Source organism: Plectrocnemia conspersa, unplaced genomic scaffold (assembly GCF_051122295.1).
Source record: "Plectrocnemia conspersa isolate PC_06_02 unplaced genomic scaffold, ASM5112229v1 ptg000006l, whole genome shotgun sequence".
NCBI classification, from domain to species: Eukaryota; Metazoa; Arthropoda; class Insecta; order Trichoptera; family Polycentropodidae; genus Plectrocnemia; species Plectrocnemia conspersa.
This window is the reverse complement of record NW_028277170.1, coordinates 18506358-18529424: the sequence shown is the minus strand read 5'-3', so window position 1 is coordinate 18529424 and position 23067 is coordinate 18506358. Positions and strand designations below refer to the sequence as shown.

Genomic DNA, 23067 nt, shown 5'->3' with positions numbered 1-23067 from the left:
TGACAATAATTTCAAAAGTTATGTTGATAAATACAAGCCTGCGTATTGGCCAAAATCTTCTAAGCAAGACTAAATATTAATCTATATTTTTAGATTTTGTTGTGTTCTTTACTTTTTTATTAATAAATAATTTTATACCACAAAACCATTTTATTTTTATTTAAACCTTTTCATAGTTCTATATAAAACATTGAAATAAAATAAAAATTTCGTTCCAAAATCCTAGAAAAAAAAGTTAAGAAGTCAAAAATCTTCAATGTTACATATTAAAATAATAAGAAAATGAAATTTTTACACTTATATATATTGAACTTAATAAATGAAACACCAACATTTCATGAAGCACTTTATTTATCTGAAGGTACAACATCTATAACGACATAATTAAGTTACAGAATGATAATATAGTGGTCTATTATTCTATTAACAATTATTCATGTATCAATATAACTTATAAAATTTGTATAAATAACACAATTAAAATAATATATAAATTCACCATTTGCATGTCGAAATCCTACCACATAATTAAACTATTATAAACATATTTACAGAGTTTGTTAGGTTACAATAAAAATAATCATTCAGTATATTTTTACTTGTGCATAATCGCAGGTTGTAACGGCTAGTCATGGCACTCGACTACACAATTTTGTCTATTTACAATAATTGAATAATTTTATGTATATAATATAGTGTTTTTTCTCTGGCAAGACTAAGCAGATTCAATAATCAATAAATTGGCACATATTTTCACGAACGAACTACATTACATGGGTTCAGTTATACTATATATGTATGTAAATAAAAAAAATAACAAGAGAAATGGAACACATTTAGTCAATAATTATATTAAAAATATTAAAATTGCAAATATAAAATTTAATATCTTATATGGAATATTATAGGGAATGCTTATAACATCAATATATATGTATGTGTATCTAGTATACTCATATTAATTATATATACATATATATTATATTAGCACACATTATATAGCAATGACAAACATTTAGCAGTTTCAAGATAATTTAACAATTATTAATAAACAGTTTTAAGTACACAATTATGCATTATATTGTAGAATAAGTACATAATTATAATTTAAGGGAATATTCAGAAAGCCTATTTTTATTTTTTTCAACTAATGTGATAGTGATATTATTGTATATTGTGTTAGTAGTGTGGATGATTAGTTACTATCAAAATACACCAATTACACTGTTTGGTCTAAAGCCGACTCTTATGGAATATTTTGTACATTAAAAAAAATATAGTAATAGTTTCTGAATGTAAGTATGTATGTATTTGAAAGTGTAAATAAAATATATATTCTTAATATTACCATTGCATATAAACACATACATACACACAAACCCACATTACTTATCAGATGGAATGACATTACATATTTTAATATTATATACAACATTAGAAAGGTACTAATAATTGTATAAAATATACGGTGGAAAAGTAGATTTATATAACTTTGGATCAACTTGTCAATTGTCTGAGAAGCGATTTCATAAAATATAATATTCTTATATTACATATTAATATAGTGATTCAATTTATGAAAATATACAAATATCTATATGAATACTGAATCATATGATTCAAACAAATCTGCAAACCTGAGACTTTTTAATAAATTTTTATACTTAATAGTGATGACAAAATATTCAGTTCTCAAAAAATTATACCGGAATTTAGTAATTATATTTTTGTTTAACAATTCTTTATACAGGCAATATAAACAATATCAACTAAATCGCGATGATTACTTTTTGCAAATAAAAATATCTACAACAAAATAAAAACACCTCCTTGCCTGCGATTGCATAAATCAACAATGATAACAACATAATATTTTGCACGAAAGTTTTACATTAAAAAATTACAAAAGAAAAGATTATAAAAAAAACTTACCTAAGCGTAGTTTGATGAACTACATATTTAACATTTAGTTATCACAGACACAAACTAAAAATACACTGCAACTATTAAATGGCCGGTTGCATTTATAAGTACATACATTGCGAAAATATGATTTAATCATATACAGCCAGATTCTATTACGTGCATGTTGTTTTTATATCAGTTTACATTGCAAATGCAAAAAAAAACAATTATATACGTACAAAAGACAGAAACTAACTGTATGCAAGATAAATTTTAAAATCTAAGTAACTAACATCTCTGCATAGTATAATACTAGCATACGTTGATTAATATCAGTATATTTTGAGACATTTAGAAAACATAAATTTAAAGATACAAACATATTCGAGTGTAGTCAGAATAAAAATCACACTAGACAGGAATATGCTTCTTGTTAAATAATAATTATTTTTGGCACATTCAAATTAGATTTATAGTGATTATACTATCCGCACTGCTGTATCGTCGATACACACAGTTGGTATGTAAGTTGATATTAAATTGTCACTAAAATCTTTATATCTTATGTCTAAGTATTGATAAAACAATAATTTATCATTCAAAACACAATGCAATCCGGCAGTATTTGGAAATCGTAGTTAAATTTGTACAAAAAACTTATTTCACTTAAAAATTAAATCAACTTTACACGTAGGTATAAATTAAACCATTAAATTTGAATGGCACATTAGTTTTATGATAAATCAGTAGATTAATTAAAATATATGTTTACTTACAAAAATATAATAGTTTCATTTTAAGTCTCAAATACCAAAAATCATAGTATTAATAAATTCAATAAAAAAAACAATTAAGGTTCTTAAACAGCAGTCTCGTTTCGCCTAAGAGGTTGCAGTTCTCCCTGAAAATCATTATAGTATTCATGATCAGAAATAGATTCTTCCTCGACGGATTTTTGTGTTACGAATGTAGTCGGAGTCTCACTTTCGTTTTCTTTTTTAGGAGAATTCGTCACTGAATTTGGTATATCGATGGTGCAATCTAAGCTCCTGGGTATGTTTGTGGCTTCGTCGACAGTGTTCAAATTTTCATTGGAAGTCATCAGGTATTCGGGATTATCCAATCCTTTCTTGGCTACTGGTCGAAATTCCGGATATTTCTGATAATTTGGCAATTTATCACTACCGCTAGATGTGTTAGAGTCGCTTATGAGATCCATGTACGAAGTCGGCGTTTGCTGTTGAGGAAAAGGCAATAGATAGTCATCTTCGTCGACGGGAAGGTTGATTTTTACACTGCCTTCAGATGTTTCTATCACCCTAGTTCCTTCGTATGAATCTTCTGTACTCACTTGGTCTATGGCAGTGCTTACTTGATCGCCGGAATATCGAGAAGAATCTTCATGATTCATGAGTCCACTGTTGCAGTATTGTCTCAATTCATTTTCATCATCAAAGCACTTCACTTGAGTATAATGAACTATGTCTTGATCCCAATGAGGGTTTCTCGACAAACTATCCACATTGTTCGAATTGCTAGCTGTTGGCGTAGCGTTCCTCTGCCACGAATTCGACGAACTGGGTTTGTTCAAGGTATTGTGATTTTCAATCGAAACGGAAGCAAGCGATGTCATATTAGGAGCAGTGCTGCTTTCTGGAAGACTCGGTTGTAGATATTCGTCAGTTTCTGGTCCGGTTTCGATTCCTTCCATGGGTGTAGGTAAGTTTTTGCCTGTTTCCTTTTCATCCTACAGTAATAATGAAATATTAAATAAATATAATAATTAAGAATATAATATTGAATTAATATATCTTACCTTTTGAGTGTATGACGGTAATCTCATGAATTTGTCTCCTTGTATAACGAGGTATCTACCGGGGTCTCTCGACATTTCAGCAAATGTTTCAGCCAATTCTTTGAATGTAGGCCTACTTTCCGCATCCAACATCCAGCAAGATACCATGATGCAATAAATATCCAGTGTACAAATGGGTGGTTGTGGTAATTTTAAGCCATTCTCAATCAGTTCGGGGACATCTCTTGCGGAAATATTTTCATAAGGCCTCGCTCCATAAGTCAAAAGCTCCCATATGGTTACACCGAATGCCCAAACGTCGCTTTTATGAGTGAATATCCTATGTTGAATGCATTCCAATGCTAACCATTTAATTGGCATTTTACCACCTGCCGCCTTATATTCATCTTCGTTATAATTCAGCAGTTTAGCTAATCCAAAATCTGTGATTTTCACACAATTAGGTGTTTGAACCAACACGTTCCTGGCTGCCAAATCTCTATGGACGAGTCGTTTATCCTCTAAATAAGACATGCCTCGAGCGATTTGAGTGCACCAGTTTAAAAACACTTTAGAACCAATCTTTTCCTTGTGACTTCTGACATAATCCAACAAACATCCAAGAGGCATCAAATGTGTTATGAGCATCATTTCTTGAGTTAAACAAACCGCCAAAAGCTGCAGAAGATTAGGATGTTCGACACTTGCCATTATATAAGCTTCGTCTAAAAATTCTTTGCTCGTGTTTGCGCCCGTTTCTTCTCTCAATACTTTGATAGCTACGGGTATTTTCATATTTTCACCTTCGGGAACCCAAACACCTTTGTATACTTTCCCAAAAGCACCAAATCCTAGTATACCGCCTTTTCTCAGTTCTCCTTCTTTGATGATTCTCAGCTTGGCAAGATTCGGTTTAACATGAGTCGGACGCAAAAGTTCATTATCTTCGCAACCGGTGAGCTGCATGGTCATTTTGACTGCATCTTTTCTCTCTTTCACTTTTTGGCAATGAAGGTAACCGAGAGTAATTACACATCCTAATGCGATAATTATAACGGCAAAAATGGTAACCAGAATATACGAGAACTCGGCCGTATCTGTCATATGATAAGAGGTACCAGCTGGTTTATCGGAGCAATACGGTTCTATTTCTATTTCGTTTGAAAATATCTTGTGAGGCAGCTCCAGAGGGCAAGATGCGGTGCAATTAAATGCTGAGGAATTATCCGGCGCCGAATCAATCTCGATGAAGATTCTAAAGTTTCTACATTTCATACAGTCGGATACGTCTGGACCGACGCAACCGCGACATTCGACATGGCAAGGTTCACATATTTGAGTGCGCGTGTCTACGTAATGATCTTGAGGGCATTCGTCTTCACACAGTTCTCCTCGTTTGAATTTTGAACATTCTTGGCAAGTTTGTTCGTGAAAACCGTAACCGGTACACTTCTTGCAACGCGGATGGCATTTGCGGCATATGGCTTTCCCAGCCAGAGGTTTGAGAGGACCTTGCTCTTGCGGGCCGACCCATTCGTAATAATATCCATCCGGGCAGGTTTCATTTCTTTGTAAGCATCTTTCGACAGTTATATCCCCACTGATTATGGCTTTTTCGCAAGAATTGCATCCATTGGGTCCAATAGTATTTGTTGGCCCCATGCAACCGTCGACACAATTTTCATGGCAATCATAGCACATTCCACTTTCAGATCTATATTTAGTCGTAGGACATTTCGAAACACAGAATGGTCCATCCCGTGCGTGTTTACATTTAGAACAATGATCTGCTCTAGGTCCATGGCAAGATGAGTCGCATTCTGGATGGCAAGTTTTACAAATTTTCGGTCCGTCTTTGTATATTCTGAAATGATTAAATCATAGTTGAATTATATTATAAAATAAAATATATAAATTACTTTTAGTGGTACATTGGCATGATAATAGTTTTTTTTAGTTTAGGTTCTTTGAAATGACGCTGAGAAAATTTAGTATATTTTTAGTTTATCTTTTCTGGACCTTATAGTTACTTTAAGGTAGTTTTATTAGTAAAATTTAAAGCTTATTATACTTCCATCTACAAGTATATAAAAATACATAAGACAACTTTATTTTTCCTTTGAATAGAGATCTAAGTAAACATTTATATTATAATATTTAATTTAACCCAAATTGTGTTTGGTATATTTTGACAAGTAGTAATTTAATATCTTATTCGGCTTTTAATAAGTGTTTTAAAATAGGGCAGTTATGGGTTCGATTCCTTCAGTAGAATCTAATTATAAGTAAAACTTGCCACACATCTGTCACAATACTTATAGGCAGTGGCGGATCAAGCTTTTCGGAGGTCCCAAGTGCAACATAAGTTAGGTTATATATGTGTATATATCAGAAGCGAAAGAGGCATTTGCCTCAGGTGAACGATGGAAAGGGAAATATATAAAAAAACACTACATTAACCCCTGGTCAAGGATATGACAATGGGGCGAATATGTCTGATGTTTAAGTTCAAGTCATATTTAGTCGGAAAAATGAACAAGCCATGTATGTTCCCTGTGTGGCTCACAGTCTTAATTTTGTTTGTAAAAATGTTGTTTCTTCCAATGCTAGCATGATTACATTTTTCTGAACAGTTCAGAGAATCTATACGTTTGTGGTTAATTCGACGACTATTGGGATACTAATGTCTGTTTTAAAACAACTTAAAAAGGTTATACAGACACACGACGGGCCTCAAGAGCAAATTGCATCAAAGAATTAGATCAGAAAATACCATTAGTTTATAACGTGTTTATTGATTTAGAAAATGAACAATCTTTACAACGTGTCGAGATTAAAAGTCTATTGAAATTTTTTTTTTTTAATTTTTGTGTGCACTATCTGCATGGAATTTGATAATGCAATAATGTAATAGAGTAAACAAAGCTTTGCTGTAAAAAACGATGACTATGACTAAAGATTTACGTTTATTACAAGTATTATCTTATTCCTTACAGCAAATGTGAAAATATTTTTTTCTAAAAGTGTAAAACGATGTAAAATTATCAAATTATATCATCGATTTCAACAATCTGTTCCTTATGATGATAAGTTTGTATTTATTGTAGAAATGAAAGGAGTAATATACATTTTAAGAACATGACTTAGATAAGGATATGAAAAAATGTATCACATGTCAAATTTTATGTTGATGAATGCAGAAAATTTACATAAAGCAGATTATGATTTTGGTTTCAAATATCCTAGCGATAGTAATTCTAATGAATTATTATCAGAAATAGTTAGGCAATGGAATTAATTACAGATCTCAAGACAGCCACAAGCTTAGATATAGTAAGAATAATGCATAAATTAAATCTAATACAGTCATATCCGAATTTGGATATTGCGTTAGGGATAATTTTAACATTACTGGTCACTGCAGCTTCTGCTAAAAGAGGCGTCACTTGTTTAGAAAAAATATCGAATATGTCAATTTTATCGATCGATAAAATAATGGATAAATTTGCTACAAAAAAAGCACAAAAATATTTGTAAGTAAAAGTTATTATTTTGTTACCTTTGTAATATTGATATTTTTTTGAGCAAATAAGTTAAATAACTGAAAATTTTATAATATTCTAATTGATTTTATGTCGATTTCAAATATGATTATGTAACTTCTTTATTGTAGACTGTTCAACAAAAAAGTTGAAAAAAATACTTTGTTAACTATATATAACATAATATTTTATTTTTTTGTTGAGGTTGGTGTCATTTTATTTTTAGTATGTCTAAAACTTATATGTTTACTACTATTGAATTACAGTGTTCCATGACATTTCGTTTATTCTTAAATTGCAATGTTTCGAGTATTCTTAAATTGTAAAAAAGTAATGCATTATCAAGATCATATTTAAGTTGAGCACCTGAGTATGAATAAGGTGTTGAAAAAAGGGAAAAATAATTATGTAGGTGCATTAATGATGTAAATGCACAAATGCAAAGATAGTAGCTGTATATATTCACTAGTTAATATTTTTTATAGGGTTTATATTAGATAGGAACAATTTTCTTATGCTTGAATAAGTAGGACCACAACGGCTTTCAATGAGATAATTCAAAGGTTAATCAAAGTAAATACCCATTAACAGAGCTGCAACTTTCCAAGCACCTATCTCCAAATTGATAGTTTCTACACGATAAGCACTGATCTGGTCCGGCACCCCAGCAACCTTCCGATGAACATTGTGGATCACAAATCAAACCTTCGGCTTCTGTAAAGTAATATCAAGAAACAAAATCAGTTTTTGTTGTACAGCAAGTTTTATTCCACAAAATTAAGATAACTAAATTTATCATAATCAAGTTATCTTATTTTTGTGTAAAAATATTTTAATGAAAAACGTACTACAACTTGAAGCATTCCTGTTGTTTGTCAATAATGTGCCATGATCGGTCGATTTCATAATCCTCTTCCAATCTATACTGTCAGCATAACACAAGTTCTCATTCTCCAATATAACCACCATTCCTGAATTGATTTTCTTGAGTGATTTTAATTCAAGCGATTTCAGCGCTGTTTTGACTATGTATAGTGATGCGAAAAAGTTTTCCATCAATTGTCTGCCGCCGATCATCTCCAAGTTTCTAAAGTAGGATAGATTGGTGAACTTTTCGTCGTAGCCTTGAATGTTAATGTATCCGGTGACTTCTTTCAGAGTGTTGAACACTTCCAAACGATCCGGATGCATCTCGTTAAATCTGGATCCAAACGTATAGTTGGGATACACTTGCTGGAAGCCTTTGAACGACTGCTCCAGAATCTCTAGCGAGCCGTCAATGATGGTGCAGTCTTTGAAACTGTCGATGTTACCGGAGTGGACTGACTTGACGCCCAGACAAGTTTTTGGGCACGGTCCGTCGCATGGAACGCACTCTCCGTTTACAGCGGTTTTCTTGGGAGGGCAACTTCTGACGCATGCCCCGTTGTCTTTCAAGAGATGTTCAGGGCAGTTTCTAACGCAAGTGGCGCCGTAAGCGTATTTTCCGTTAGGGTTCGCCTCCCAGGAGTACGTGGTAGGATTGTATCTCTGCATCGGAGGACACTCTTGGGTGCAGACGCCGTCGTCGTAGAAGTTTCTGCACGCCAAGCAGTCGCTCTGAATGGGACCCCTGCAGCCTCCGGCGCAGAATATATGGCAGCAATCGCGGGGATTGGGACCAAAGCATCTACCCTGCGAGCATTGCGGACTGCAGTTGGCTTTGGAGAACTGTTGGCAATTCTCTGCCCCTTCGCCCCAGCAGCCGGCCGCGCAGGAACTGTGGCAAGAAGGGCACTCTCGCTCCGTCGACAAGAAAGTGTAAACGTACACGTAACTGGCGTTCGGACCCGTTATGATCTCGTCCCAATTGATGCTTTTCACATGACACAGGTTGTAGTTGTTGTATATGCCAACGCTTCCGTTGAGCACGTCTCTCAGTGCGGGTAGCTCCAATGTGTTGGAGTTGGACATGGTGACCATCAGGGCGAACTCTTCGTCCCTGATGTTCAGCTTGAACAGAGTCCTGCCCCTGATGATCTGAAGCTTGGGCAGGATAATGCGGTTCACGTCTACGTGAGAGATGAGCACGTAGCCGGTCACCTCTCGGATGTACTGCACGAAGGATAGGTCGTAGTCGCTGTGCAGCCATGTCAGCTCTAGATTGCCGTCCACGTAGGTGCAGTTCGTGAATCTGTCCCTCAGGTTTCGATAATGGTGGGTCCGATTCGAAGGGACCGACAGGCGGCCGTTCGTGCCGATGCATACTAAAAAGGAACAGAAAAAACACAAAATTACAAATGCATTCCGTTTTTATCGGATGCGTTTCGAAAACGTGCATCTACAATTTGGCAAAAAACTGGACGAATGTATAAATTAAAAAAAAGTATCTGAATCGAACGGCGTGTACATACATATGTATATGGCATAGTGCCCTGACCTTTGCCATAAATAATTATCGGTAGATAGGGAAAGGCGAATAATAATATATTTTATAATTGAACATGAACGCTACTTAAAAATTCTGCGAGGATAACTGTCGGCAGATATTTGTCTTTAGCTTGTCTCTATTAAATGTGTGATATTTAACAGGGAATTATTTTGAGAAATATGTGCATTAAAATAAATACTTGGTTCCGTAAAACAAATTGTTTGAAGGTAAATCTTCGGAAAAGGATACGTTGCAGAGAGTTATTCATAATGTGTCCACTGTTCTTACAAATGCAAGCAATTCGTTTATTAGAACAATTATTTTATATATTGCTCATTTAAATTGTCCTCTAATTAAATCAGCTAGCACAATAGAGTCAGTGGTATAAGTCTGTGACTAATACCTGAAAGAATTAGAGCTAGAGATATAATTACAAATCTAATCATCGTGACTTGTCATGATGATTTTAATACGAAAAAGTTTTATTTAACATTTCATATAAATACATATGTTTTAGTTTTACATTTTCTGTCTTTCAGTATGGTTATGGGAAAATGAAGGTAAAAAAATCGACAGGTCCTGATTTCATTCCAGTTGGTATTCTTATGAAAAATACAGGAATTCTTTGTTTTTAACCTATTGTTAAAAACAAAAACTTTCCCCGATGTGACATCTATACAAAGGTGTCACTCAAGAAAAAACTGAGCCATGTTAAGATGGTTCGGTGATTATTGCACACAGCAAAAAATTCTGATAAATGTGAATATATAAAAAAACATATGTATATATAACAAATATTAGTATGATTTTTAATTTAAAAATATTTTTAAATTATATTATTAATTTATACAAATTTTAACTTAAAAATATTAAGCAATTGGAATTACAAGTAAAATATATTTGACAATCAAATCTATATTTAGAACTTTCTCTCTGTGGAATTGTAGTGTGCGCAATAATACGGTCACCCGTCAAAATAACGCAACACATGTATAAAAAATAGAAACATATAAAATTAAAATAAAGGAATAAGGTATTCGAAAAACAAACTTTATCAAATACTTTTTGTGTCGGTACTACATCGAACTGAATATTAGAACCGAGAGATTTTGTCACCTCCTTCGAAAGGCACAAGAGATTGGTGTTCGTGAAACGACGCAGACGAAACCCGCATTAGTTCATTAGTGATCGTGTATATATGTGAATAAATATATGAAACAACTTAGTAGGTCTAAAGTTTGCAATATACGATTTATCGCCCTTGTTATGGATCAAGAATCGATGAAGTTGATAAGTGACAAATTAGTCTGATATGTATAAAGTATAATAAATGAGATTAAACACATTAAACATTAAGGCACCACAAAAACACCAACGCGTAAAAAAAAGATACTTGAAAGTTTTTACTGAAACTTGTGAGACTATTTTTTTTAATAAGTTTCACTATATTGCTACTTACGCTTTGGAGAAAGGAGATTAACTTGACAGTCTTAAATATATAGTCAGGAATGAAGTCATTCATTTTTAATTCAGTCTAGACTCTAGACTACATCTTAGAACCGAGGGGCCGTGGAGCAAAGCGGACGAAACCCCTGTTGTTAGTCCACACAGTGATAATGTCTCTTTAACATATTGAAATGTACATTGTTTACATTATTTTTTTATAATAAAGTACTAGTGAAACCTACTGAATCTTATTTTTTTCTAAAGCTTTCATCCATATTTTTTTTTAAATATTCACGAACAAAATAGTTTTTATTTATAGTTAAAACGAACGACCTGCTAGATCGTGATGTCAGATTGTCTCCATTGCGATCTAGAGCTGAAGATGATTCGTCATAGACGGAATAAAAATACTCAGTGATATAATATGCACAACGCTTTGAGCTTTTGAATATCTAAAACTGACAGGGCCGCCGAGAAAAAAATCGGGGCCCGGTGCTTATTGTTGCTGTGAGCCCCCCGAAAATTTAAGTGGCGTCTAAAATATAATATTTAAATACTCACAGTTTGCATAATTATGCGTTTTATTGAATAAACTAAGCAACAAAAGAAAAAAATATTTAATAAAAATTATATTGAAAATTAAAAATATATATCTCTATTGCAGACGATACAATCAAAGGCGAGTTTTATTTTTTCTGAATATTTATATTATTTGTATAAAAATTAAAAAAATATCGATCGATCGCCCGAGTTTCAAATAAAATTTTCGCAGATTTTTCACTTTATAAAAAATTATCTGGGCACGGGTTAATTACTTTCATCTAAGTACGATAAGGATTATCTATAGGTCGCGAAAAATGAAAATAGTTTACGTACCACTACATAATTTTCTTGGCTCAGGGCTAGGAGCGGGTTTCTTGACGCTTTTAAAAATTTGTGAAAAATTTTCTTAGATTTTTTATCTCATGTATGATTAATTAAAATAAAATCATCAGTATTATAATTTATAATCAATATATGTCACTTTGTAGCTGTGGCCGGTTCATATTAATAGCTGATTTTTATAAATAAAACTCGAGTCTGAACCCGCGGCTTCTATATTATCAGTCTAGACCTTACGGACTCTATTCCGATCTTTAAGTCGCAATACTAATGATTGGTATATAATATGCCGTAACGTATGTATGTACATATATATCATATTTGTAACTAAATAGTCGTTCCAGATTTTTCTTGCCAATACGAGTGAGTTAGAAACAAGATTATATCAATAACATACTATTTTGCACTTATAAACAATAAACAAAGACTATTACGAAATTATTAAAGTTACTGATAATAATAGTAACGCCGTCATTGATAATATGCGAGATAATAAATGTCATAATGCGTGTTTAAATTGATACATATCATATATGCACAGTAATTTATATTTATTTACGTTACTAGATATTATTAGATTAAATGTAAATCGGGCGCTGAATACGGCACTATAAATATGGTTAAGCAAATTTGAAGATAAGCTCTTTTTAATGGATAGCATTAAAAAATTGCAATAATCATATACATTTGGTATTAGATATACATAATGCATTGTGTAGCGCAACATAATTTTATCAAATTTGCCTGCGGTTAGAACATGCACCAAGTGACATGAACGCGCGGTGAGGATACAAAACCATAATTTTAGATTTAGGCGTGAAGAGCAAAATAGCACATTTCAGTGGGCGAAAATACAGTACATCGTGTTTATCGTTGTTTATTGAATATCGTCTGCAAAAGTTATTAGAACATATACACAATAATTAATACATAAAGCGATGCAAATACATAATACGTGTTAGTACGAACTTTGGAGCCAATCTTAATACGCAAATATATGTACAAGGTACAAAAACATAAATAAAATATTGTGGAGCTGAAAATACATATCAAAAACACTATTTATTACAGTAATATTAATAATTAACACATTTTTACAAATATATTTAAATATGGCCGGCGAAATGCGCATTTTCATTTTTATAATATAAAGCACGCTAATATACTAGTTTCGCTTTTATTATACAATATCATAGATGGCGCCACTGCAACCGCCGCCATTTTCAGACTTTAAACAATCGAATGTCGAGCATGTTTTTTTTCAAATATTAAACGAGTGTTGTGAATTAAGACAAAAAAAAGTAAAACTATTATTTAATGTGTGTTGAATTGAAGATTAATTGATAAAAAAGCGTAAAGGGGGAAATTTACAGATATAATAGAAGACAACCAAAAATTAATAATCTATATTCTATTCTATTAAGTTGGCTAAAAAATTAAGAAAAAATATCTATTAGGTTTTATATTGTCAAAATATTTATTATTTTTATAGAAGAGTATTATTTAAAACTATGGCCGTCCTATATATATATATTTAATGGGGATAATCTTAGCTTTTTCTGTAGATATTATAATGCCGGAAATGAAAGTATGATGCTTTTAGAGAGAATAAAAAAACAATGTCTCCATAATAGAATAGCATTATCTGATTCTTTGATCATATATTGCAGCACAAGAATCGGTGGAGAATAACTGTTATGCTATTTGTATCTAATGCTACGTTATCAATAGGATAATATGGTTATGGAATATAAGGACTAAGTATAAAAATACGGTTCGCATCGGTATGCTTAAATAATTGAAACTAAAATGAATAGTGAAATTATTTAGTTGCGTTAATAGTAGATAGGGACAGACGACATACCACTATTTTTTTATGACGGGGGCGAGGGGGAAGGGGGCGCGATTTTAAATAGTTTTCTCAGGTTCTTTCGATGAAAAGACTGAAATATCGAAATAAAATGAAAGAATCAACGTAAGCACTGAAATCCGCGGAGTATATGATATGTGTGTTCACTTTGGTTCCCGTTTTTTGTCATTCTCAAACTCACAACACTGTATCACTGTTTCTATAATAAATTAATGTGCGTTTTTTTGGTAAATATGTGTCTTATTATTATTAGTGTATTACAAAACACTAGAAAAGTCGATTCGAGTTCTCGGATTCGTCACAATCGCCTCATATTTCGGACGATTAGTCGAAAGGCAAACTCGGAGTAAAATGTAAAAAAGCAGCATCGCCAACATCTCGTAGGTAGTTAACGGTAGACTAGCGTCGCAAGCGATTCTCGCCCCCGTCACTTTACTTACTTTTGCCTTTGGTGCCGAATTCGGAGGATTGCGGAGCGCGCGAGTGCGCGCGCTGGTGCGAGCGCGCCGCTAGCGCATCAGGCGCATAGGCGGCGAGCGCCAACAGCGACAGGAGCGCAAGCCACATTGCGTCAGAACCACTTGCGAGGACCGCGGCTGCTCGTTGCCGCCATTGCTACCACCAGTCGGGGTGCGCTCAGCCGGACGAGACCGACCGAGCGGCAGTGGCGCCCATCGCTCACTGACCACCTTCGCCCGCTGCCACTGCCGCGAATCCCCACCGCCGCCTGCAACAGAAACGACATTCTTTCACAACACGTGCGCGAGAGTGGGATGCTGGCTACTCCGACAGGTAAAATCGAGCCTACGCGCTGGCGCCGCGGAGGATTGGAATAAGAGAGATATAGAGGCGTCTTAGGGATGCAGCGAAGGGATGCTCATTTGAAACTTACCTGTAGATTTCCGAAAGTTTCGGATACTTGATATGCGTTTACTTCATTTAATAAAAAACATCAGCGAACCGAGGCTTAGTATTAATTGAATGATCACATCAAATAAAGGATAAACTATTAAAAGACTTGACATTTTTAGAAATGAAAAACCATACAAAGACGTTATTTTGGAGGGGTAGGTCGTTTAATTAAAAACACTACGAATATTAATGAAATATAATTAATAAAGCTGAAATGACTTCCCTGCTTGTAAACCAAAAATTATCCGTCAAAGAAAATATAAAAAAATTCTAGAATCTATCCAAAAAAATATTTAAACAACAAGTGATTGCAATAAATCATATCAAAATACACTTTCACCGGTAGATATATATTTTTACATGTGAAAATATAATTTATCTGGCAGATGATAGTAAAATTATACGATTATAATTTTTCCATATGTGGAAATATATACATTTACACTGACTGGGCAACTTTTGCCCCCCCCCTATACAAATCTGAAACGAAAATCTAAAAAAACAGTCCCAAATCAATCCCGAAAATATTTTATCATTTCAGTAAAATCATATCGGAATACATTTTCAACGGTAGATATATATTTTTATTAGTGAAAATTATCTGCTAGTAAAATTATGTGATTTCAACTTTTCTATATATAGTAATATATATATTTACATACTAATAATTATTTATTTACATGCGATATACAAATGTTAGAGTAAATGTGTATTTTTCAGTGAAGTTATATTTTCACTAGTGAAGTCTAAATATATGTATTTTCACCAGTAGCATTCATTGTAACAAAATTAAGCTTAGAAACGGTTATAGCAGGGCTTGGCAACCTATGACCCGCGGGTCACCAAGTGACCCGTTTGATGATTTGAAGTGACCCATTTCAGTTCTGCAAATATAATTTTTTTAACGTGTTACGATGTCACGACTAGACCACATATATGGTTGTTAGGACCAAAAATATTCACTGACCCGAATAGTCTTTTTCATAGTCACATTTTAATTATTTTGACCCGCAGCTAAAAAAGGTTGCCGAGACCTGGGTCACATGACAATATTTTGATGCTACATAGTAATCTATTAATGGATGTATATGCACATAGATTTTCCACAGCAAATTTATCATTTCTACAATCCTCAATGGAATCTATTTTAATTAATACTATGGCGAAAAGTAAGTATTATCATTAATAAACTGTAGAAACACTAATGGACTTAGATTAGAACCTTGCGGAATTCCTGATGTGGTAATGAACATATTACCAACGATATGAAAAGTAGTCATTTTATCGGTATTTTTTCAGAATTAAGGTATGAATTTATTAAAAGACTTTTCAAAATCAATATCAATGACATCTTCTTGATAGCCTATATTGAGATTTTTCATCAAAAAATTGGTAAAACAGAGCAGATTCGATGCTAAGTGTATTGATCTTGATATGGTTTGAAACATACTTATGAATTATGATTTATAATACTTTGCCTGATGCTTTTTTAATTTTTTCAACAATAGGTTTAAAATAGACAGCAGAGAATGTGCGATATTGTCTTGAATTTTAAAGCATACCAGCTGAAATAAAATTAAAGCCCTTTCAATTTACCAAAAACATACATTACAGACTGCTGCTAGACATTCTTAAACTGGCACAGCTTTCAAGGATATTATTTAATACTCGATGTAGTTGGTAAATAAAGGAACGCAAACATATAAATCCAATGTTTGTTTAGTATTATTAGAACCCGTTTATAGCTTACATAGAACTAAGAGTAACCAAGGACTAAAGCTTGCTTCAGCATGGTTGAAATTTTCAAATGTTCTATTAGGATTTGTTATTTAGATTCTATATGATATATTAAATACGTATATTTTATAATAATTTGTAAAAATAGATGTTTATAAAAAAAAAATTTTTAAGAAATTATTATCTATATCTATATTGCTAAGATTTATATAGTTTTTTTAATATTACATTATATAATTTTAGCGTATTTATATAATATATAAATATATACAATATTAATACATTTAAAAAAATAATAATAATAATAACGTCAATCGTCATCTAATACGCATAAGTTTCCTTAACCTTTGTGGTAAAAATAATTTTTGTATATTGTAAGTCAATATATATGAAAAAATTTAGATAATTGAGTTCAAGTTCGCATCAATAGTAATTGAAAGAAAACAATACATTTTTCATATTGCATAGCGATTCTTATACATGTCATATATTCTAATGCAAATTTTTAGAAAATGAAGACAATGCCTATTATTCTATGTCTGGTTGAAATATATTATAGATGTGAAAGAACGAAATTTATTTAAAGCGACAATCGCAGAGATGTTTTTTTAATTCTCGTTGGTATAAAACCGCGCTTATGCTATGTTATAATTTATCGTTTAGTGTATATAAAGTCAGGTAGTTTTCTGTGGTTTGACCGTAAATTAACTTTAAGATTTTACGAGCAATATTTCTCTTCCAGCTTCTCGTCGAGTGGCACGTTCAATAAATTAAAAAGTATACAACGTCTTAATTTGTTGTTTGTTTGGCAAATTGCAGAGAACAAAAGCGCTTTTAAGGCAAGGCGTCGAAACCCATTTTAAAGCGGAGCTTGCATCGTAAAAATCGTGAGTGTTGGCGATAAAGTTAACGAAGAAAACATTTTTATTTGCACCCTTTCTGCAGGATAATAAATTATTATATTTCATAATTATAGAGAACGTTCTTATACCCTTTATTTTTAATGCACGGTTCGAAAATCATCACTGTATTGGCAGAAGCATTGTTAAAGAAGAACGTTTCAGTCATATGGTACATGTGTAATATATGTATGTATATACACAAATTTTATATATTCATCAGAAGGATAATGATTTCTTTAATCACTGTTGATTTTAACGGCAGATGTCATATTCGTATCAAATTTCACAATCGAATAAATCTTACACAACGTTTCGCTTGTTATATATGTTTGTTATAAATGTCGTCACTTTATATTCGCTCCAATTTTTTTTCTATATATTTATTTGTTACTGTCAGTTGATCCTTTGACTTATTATTATATTATCATACTCTTTCTGAATAATTACATTCTGAGCTACAGCTGAGGTCACTTGAAAGTTTCATAGGCAATATTTCATAAATTCTATTATTAATTTGCATTCTTCTTTTAAAACTTGTTCTATTTTATTTTTTATGATAAAATACATCTGTGGTAATAATTTACAGGATATTTTAACTTGTATAGCCTCTTCAGTTGCACGATAGCCTCGGTTATGTAAAGACAAATCCAAAATCATAGAGAGATCTAAACAAATGTTGATCACGGTAAAATCTACAATAATAGCATATCTGGAAGAAGAGCTTTCAATTCTAGAGATAGCGCGAAGAGTGAGATTTAGTGTTCCTGTTATTCGAAAATTTATTGAATAATATCGCGAAACAGGAATTTTAGAGTGGATGCAAGGGGGTGGTCAAAAGCGTATGACGTCTGCTCGAGAAAAAATCGCAGAATAAAGGATTTCATAAAAAAAATATCGATTCAAAACTGCTGCTAACTTCAAACTCGAATAATTTAAGATGGACAGTGAATAAATGTTTGGTTGAAGCTGGATTATAAGCACGAATCCCAGCAAAAAAAAAACACAATTTACTGAGAAAATGAAAAAGAATCGCCTTGAATGGGCAAAAGCTCATCGCCATTGGACCGTTGAAGATTGGAGAAGAGTGGCTTTCTCTGACGAATCCAAATTTAATCAATTTCTAGCAGATGGTAAGCAACTGTGCGCCATAAAAAAAGCGAAAGATTTCATCCCTTATGCATTACACCCTATGTGATGATCTTCGAGTGCATGACAACTTATGGATTGGGCTTTGTAAATTTCGTCTAGGCACCATAAACGCATAAATATATAAATTGCTTGTATGAAACGATTTTATTCCAACCCTTGAAGAACTTTCCCAACATACTGCTGAACCCATTTTGCAAGACGATTCTGCGCCGTCCAATTATAGTTTTTACATTAAAACTTTCACTAAATTAATCCTTTATTTATAGATTACACAATTCAAACAGTTAATGGGAATTATATCATTAACATGGTCCAGAAACAGACAAAAAACCGTAGTGTGGGAAGAGAAGATCGATCTTAAAATAATTGAAAATCTGTATTTATCGATGCCAGGCAGAACACAAAAATGTATTAAATATAAAGGTGAAATTACGTCAAAATAATTTTGTAAAGATGTTATAAAAGTGTTTTATTTACAAGCTTTTAATTTTTAAATGTCCTCAATATTGTATTCTATGAAAAGAAGCAAAAAAAAAAATGGTCGCGCGCACGTGTTGAGTTAAGAGGCTCGCCATTATGCACTTGCTGGGACGACGACAAAAATGCACATTTCCCAGAATTAACGCAATTATACCTTCCTAATTTTACAATACGCTTTAACGGAAAATGAAAGTTTTTATGCAAAAAAAGATTATAAAAAACTATTATTTATGTACTAAATATAATAATAATCGGATGTATGCACTTTGTAAAGACCGAGTTATTAACTGCGAAAAGTGTATTTTACCCTTTGGTATACTATACAAAATATGCTACGATAATACTACTACTTGCACGTAGTATTATTTAATATTTGCTATTTGTAGTTATTTATATGTGAGATTAAAAACAGAAAAAAGTAATCTAAGACACAATATAATTTTGTAAAAATAATGATAATAATATACCTTAAGTTATTGTCATCGTGTAAGATTGTATTAGCTTACTTTTTCTGAAGAATCGCTTTCTGCGTGATCTAAGTATGCTCATATCTATATATATATTATAAAAGTGTTTTATTTACAAGCTTCTAATTTTTAAATGTCCTCGATATTGTATTCTATGAATAGAAGCAAAATAAAAATGGTCGCGCGCACGTGTTGAGTTAAGAGGCTCGCCATTATGCACTTGCTGGGACGACGACAAAAATGCACCTTTTCCAGAATTAACGCAATTATACCTTCCTAATTTTACAATACGCTTTAACGGAAAATGAAAGTTTTTATGCAAAAAAAGATTATAAAAAAACTATTATTTATGTACTAAATATAATAATAATCGGATGTATGCACTTTGTAAAGACCGAGTTATTAACTGCGAAAAGTGTATTTTACCCTTTGGTATACTATACAAAATATGCTACGATAATACTACTACTTGCACGTAGTATTATTTAATATTTGCTATTTGTAGTTATTTATATGTGAGATTAAAAACAGAAAAAAGTAATCTAAGACACAATATAATTTTGTAAAAATAATGATAATAATATACCTTAAGTTATTGTCATCGTGTAAGATTGTATTAGCGTACTTTTTCTGAAGAACCGCTTTCTGCGTGATCTAAATATGATCATATGTATATATATAGACTAAATATAACAAGAATCGTATGTTTGAAATTTGTAAAGAGTGAATTATTAACTGCGAGAAATTTATTTCGCCCTTTGGTTTGCTAGACTAAATAAACTGACATATGCTATGCTAATATTACTATTTGCTCGTAGTATTTATAATATTTGTTATTTGCAGATATTTTTACGTGAGCAATACAGCAAAAAATAATCTTAGACACAATACAACATTATACATATGAAGACAATAATTTGAGATCTACCCTAAGTTTCCTTATCGCAAACAAATACATAACCGTCGCTTGTAACGTGAGATACAATTAATGACACAATAAGATAGACCTTTTATATTTTATCTAAATAATATATATATATATATTATAAATGTATGGGTATGTAGACATCTAAATAAATATTGACTATTTATAGTTTACTCGGTCAACATTGATAAGAAATATTATTAGGGAAAGCGTATGAAAAACCGTTTAATACTGTTTCGATCTAGTTATGTAATAAACATGTATATTATGATTCAACTTGTTTGTCGGTTAAGGTTATTTATTATGAGCTAATTTCTATGTTATAAACATATATTTTATGAACAAGAGTTTATTTATAAAATGGCAAAATATGGTATCGGTTAAGTTTATATTATGTAAGGACAGTAAAATATCGTTAATCATAACCGAAAAATAAATTGCTTCTATAAGATCGGATAAAGAGCAATTGTATAATTATCAAATCGTAGTTTAACTGCTTGTTTATGTAACACTATACGAGTAAATTAAATTATCGCTCGTCACAGTCAAAATTAAGCATGCAAACTGATGCTGTGTCGCGACTCTTATCTTTTTTACTTGTCATCATAAAAAAATAACTGCCAAGATCAACTAATTGCGTCTCAGTGGTCTACGTTGCATTTGAAATAAGTCTATAAAGACTGAACGATGTAACCAATGTTTCGAAGCAGAGATCTTTAAAATTATATTATTTCTATTAATTTCGAATAAGATTGTTTAACAATATAAAAGTCACAATTAGCATAACAAAACGTATTTATAACAATTTTATTTAATAATATGATCACGAATAGTGTTTGGCATGTAGCGTAGGCCTTTGGGTTAAATTTATTACAAAAAAAAAAAACACACACATATCATGAAAAGGTCATTTTTGACAGTCAACGGGTTAATGTTAAACGTTGACCTTCAGATTATTCAAATACTTTTCACCAGCAAGTGATGTTTACCTTCATTCAGATTATAAATAATTATATTAAAAGCTAAAGCTAAAGTCTATACATTTTCAACAGTCAGACACTAAAACATCGTTCAAAGCGTGCTCCTATTTTTTTCTGTGTCTTTTTTCGATGTGCTTTCACTTTTGTTATATATTTTATCTTACGGTTTTACGCCGTTTTCGAGAGTCCATTTGAATAAATAGACCATAAATTTAGACAACATATTTTTGATTTTGCACCACGATAACGCACATGCATTAACACAAATGTCCATACTTTTGTATTATTTTTTTATACCTATTTGACATAAAAATAAATATTCATATTTTTTAATTAAAGCGCTCTGAAGAGATGGGCCAAAAAAGTCCGTCAAGTTTGATCGAATTTCACAGTTTTCATAACTGCTTTATTTTAGTATAATGCTATATTGCACTAACAATTATTATTATCTTGCAGTTTTACGCCATTTGCGAGAGTTTTTTTGAATAAATAGATCAAAAATTCTTTGATTTTGAACCACGATAACGCACAGGCATAAAAATTAATTTCCATACTTTTATATCATTTTTTTGATAATTTTTGGCGTTAAAATAAATGTCTATACTTTTTAATTGCAGCGTCCTGAAGAGGTCAGTCAAAAAACCCGTCAAGTTTGATCGAATGTCATAGTTCTCCTTACTGTATTATTTCATTATAATGCTATATTGCACTAAAATTTTTTATTTTGCAGTTTTACGCCATTTTCGAGAGTTTATTTGAATAAATAGATCAGAAATTTAGGGCATACAATTCTTTGATTTTGAACTACGATAACGCACAGGCATAAAAATAAATTTCCATACTTTTGTATCATTTTTTTGATCATTTTTGGCTTTAAATAAAAGTCCATACGTTTTAATTGAAGCGTCCTGAAGAGGTCAGTCAAAAAGCCCGTCAAGTTTGATCGAATGTCATAGTTCTCCTTACTGTATTATTTCATTATAATGCTATATTGCACTAAAAATTCTTAATATTTTGCAGTTTTACGCCATTTTCGAGAGTTTATTTGAATAAATAGATCTGAAATTTAGGGCATAAAATTCTTTGATTTTGAACCACGATAACGTACAAGCATAAAAATAAATTTCCGTACTTTTGTATAATTTTTGGCGTTAAAATAAATGTCCATACTTCTTAATTGAAGCGTCTTGAAGAGATAAGTAAAAAAACCCGTCAAGTTTGATCGAATGCCAAAGTTCTCTTTACTGTATTATTTCATTATAATGCTTTATTGCACTAAAAATTCTTATTAATTTGCAATTTTACGCCGTTTTCGAGAGTCAATTTGAATAAATAGATCAGAAAATTAGGGCATACAATTCTTTGATTTTGCACCACGATAACGCACCGGCACACGCATACAATAATGTATCGTTATGGCATTGAAATAAATATCCGATTGTTTTAATTGAAGCGTCCTGAAGAGGTAAGCCAAAAAAGTTTACCGTTTTATTTGAGTATAATGCGATATTAAGAATTCTTACTATCTTCAATTTGAAGAGAAAAAGAAGACTAGAAATTTAGGCAAAAACTTTTGAATTTTGCACCATAACAGGTGTATGGTTATAACATCGAAATATATCAATTTCGTAAGCATTAAACACAATGACTTATTTGAATAGCAAG

At 31.9% G+C, this 23067-nt stretch overlaps 1 protein-coding gene and 1 long non-coding RNA gene across 5 annotated transcripts in view; one reads left to right on the top strand and one right to left on the bottom strand.

The window, feature by feature from the left end:
• Positions 1-333: 333 nt before the first annotated feature.
• Positions 334-23067, bottom strand: part of Egfr (epidermal growth factor receptor) — a 122708-nt gene continuing 99974 nt past the window's right edge. For 2 of the 4 annotated variants that reach the window (XM_088187778.1, XM_088187777.1), the window contains exons 2-6: positions 14291-14577; positions 8091-9488; positions 7824-7956; positions 3722-5564; positions 334-3652 (exon numbers count right to left, since the gene is read on the bottom strand). In XM_088187778.1, the coding sequence (XP_088043904.1) occupies positions 2765-3652; positions 3722-5564; positions 7824-7956; positions 8091-9488; positions 14291-14417 (4389 nt within the window). In that variant the 5' untranslated portion in view covers positions 14418-14577 and the 3' untranslated portion in view covers positions 334-2764. The remainder of the gene's footprint in view (positions 3653-3721; positions 5565-7823; positions 7957-8090; positions 9489-14290; positions 14578-23067) is intronic. The other 2 variants (XM_088187780.1, XM_088187779.1) reach the window with 1 other exon arrangement.
• Positions 6551-10112, top strand: LOC148234421 (uncharacterized). Its single transcript, XR_015809986.1, has 2 exons — positions 6551-9871; positions 9911-10112. It is a non-coding gene; the product is annotated as an uncharacterized LOC148234421 (long non-coding RNA).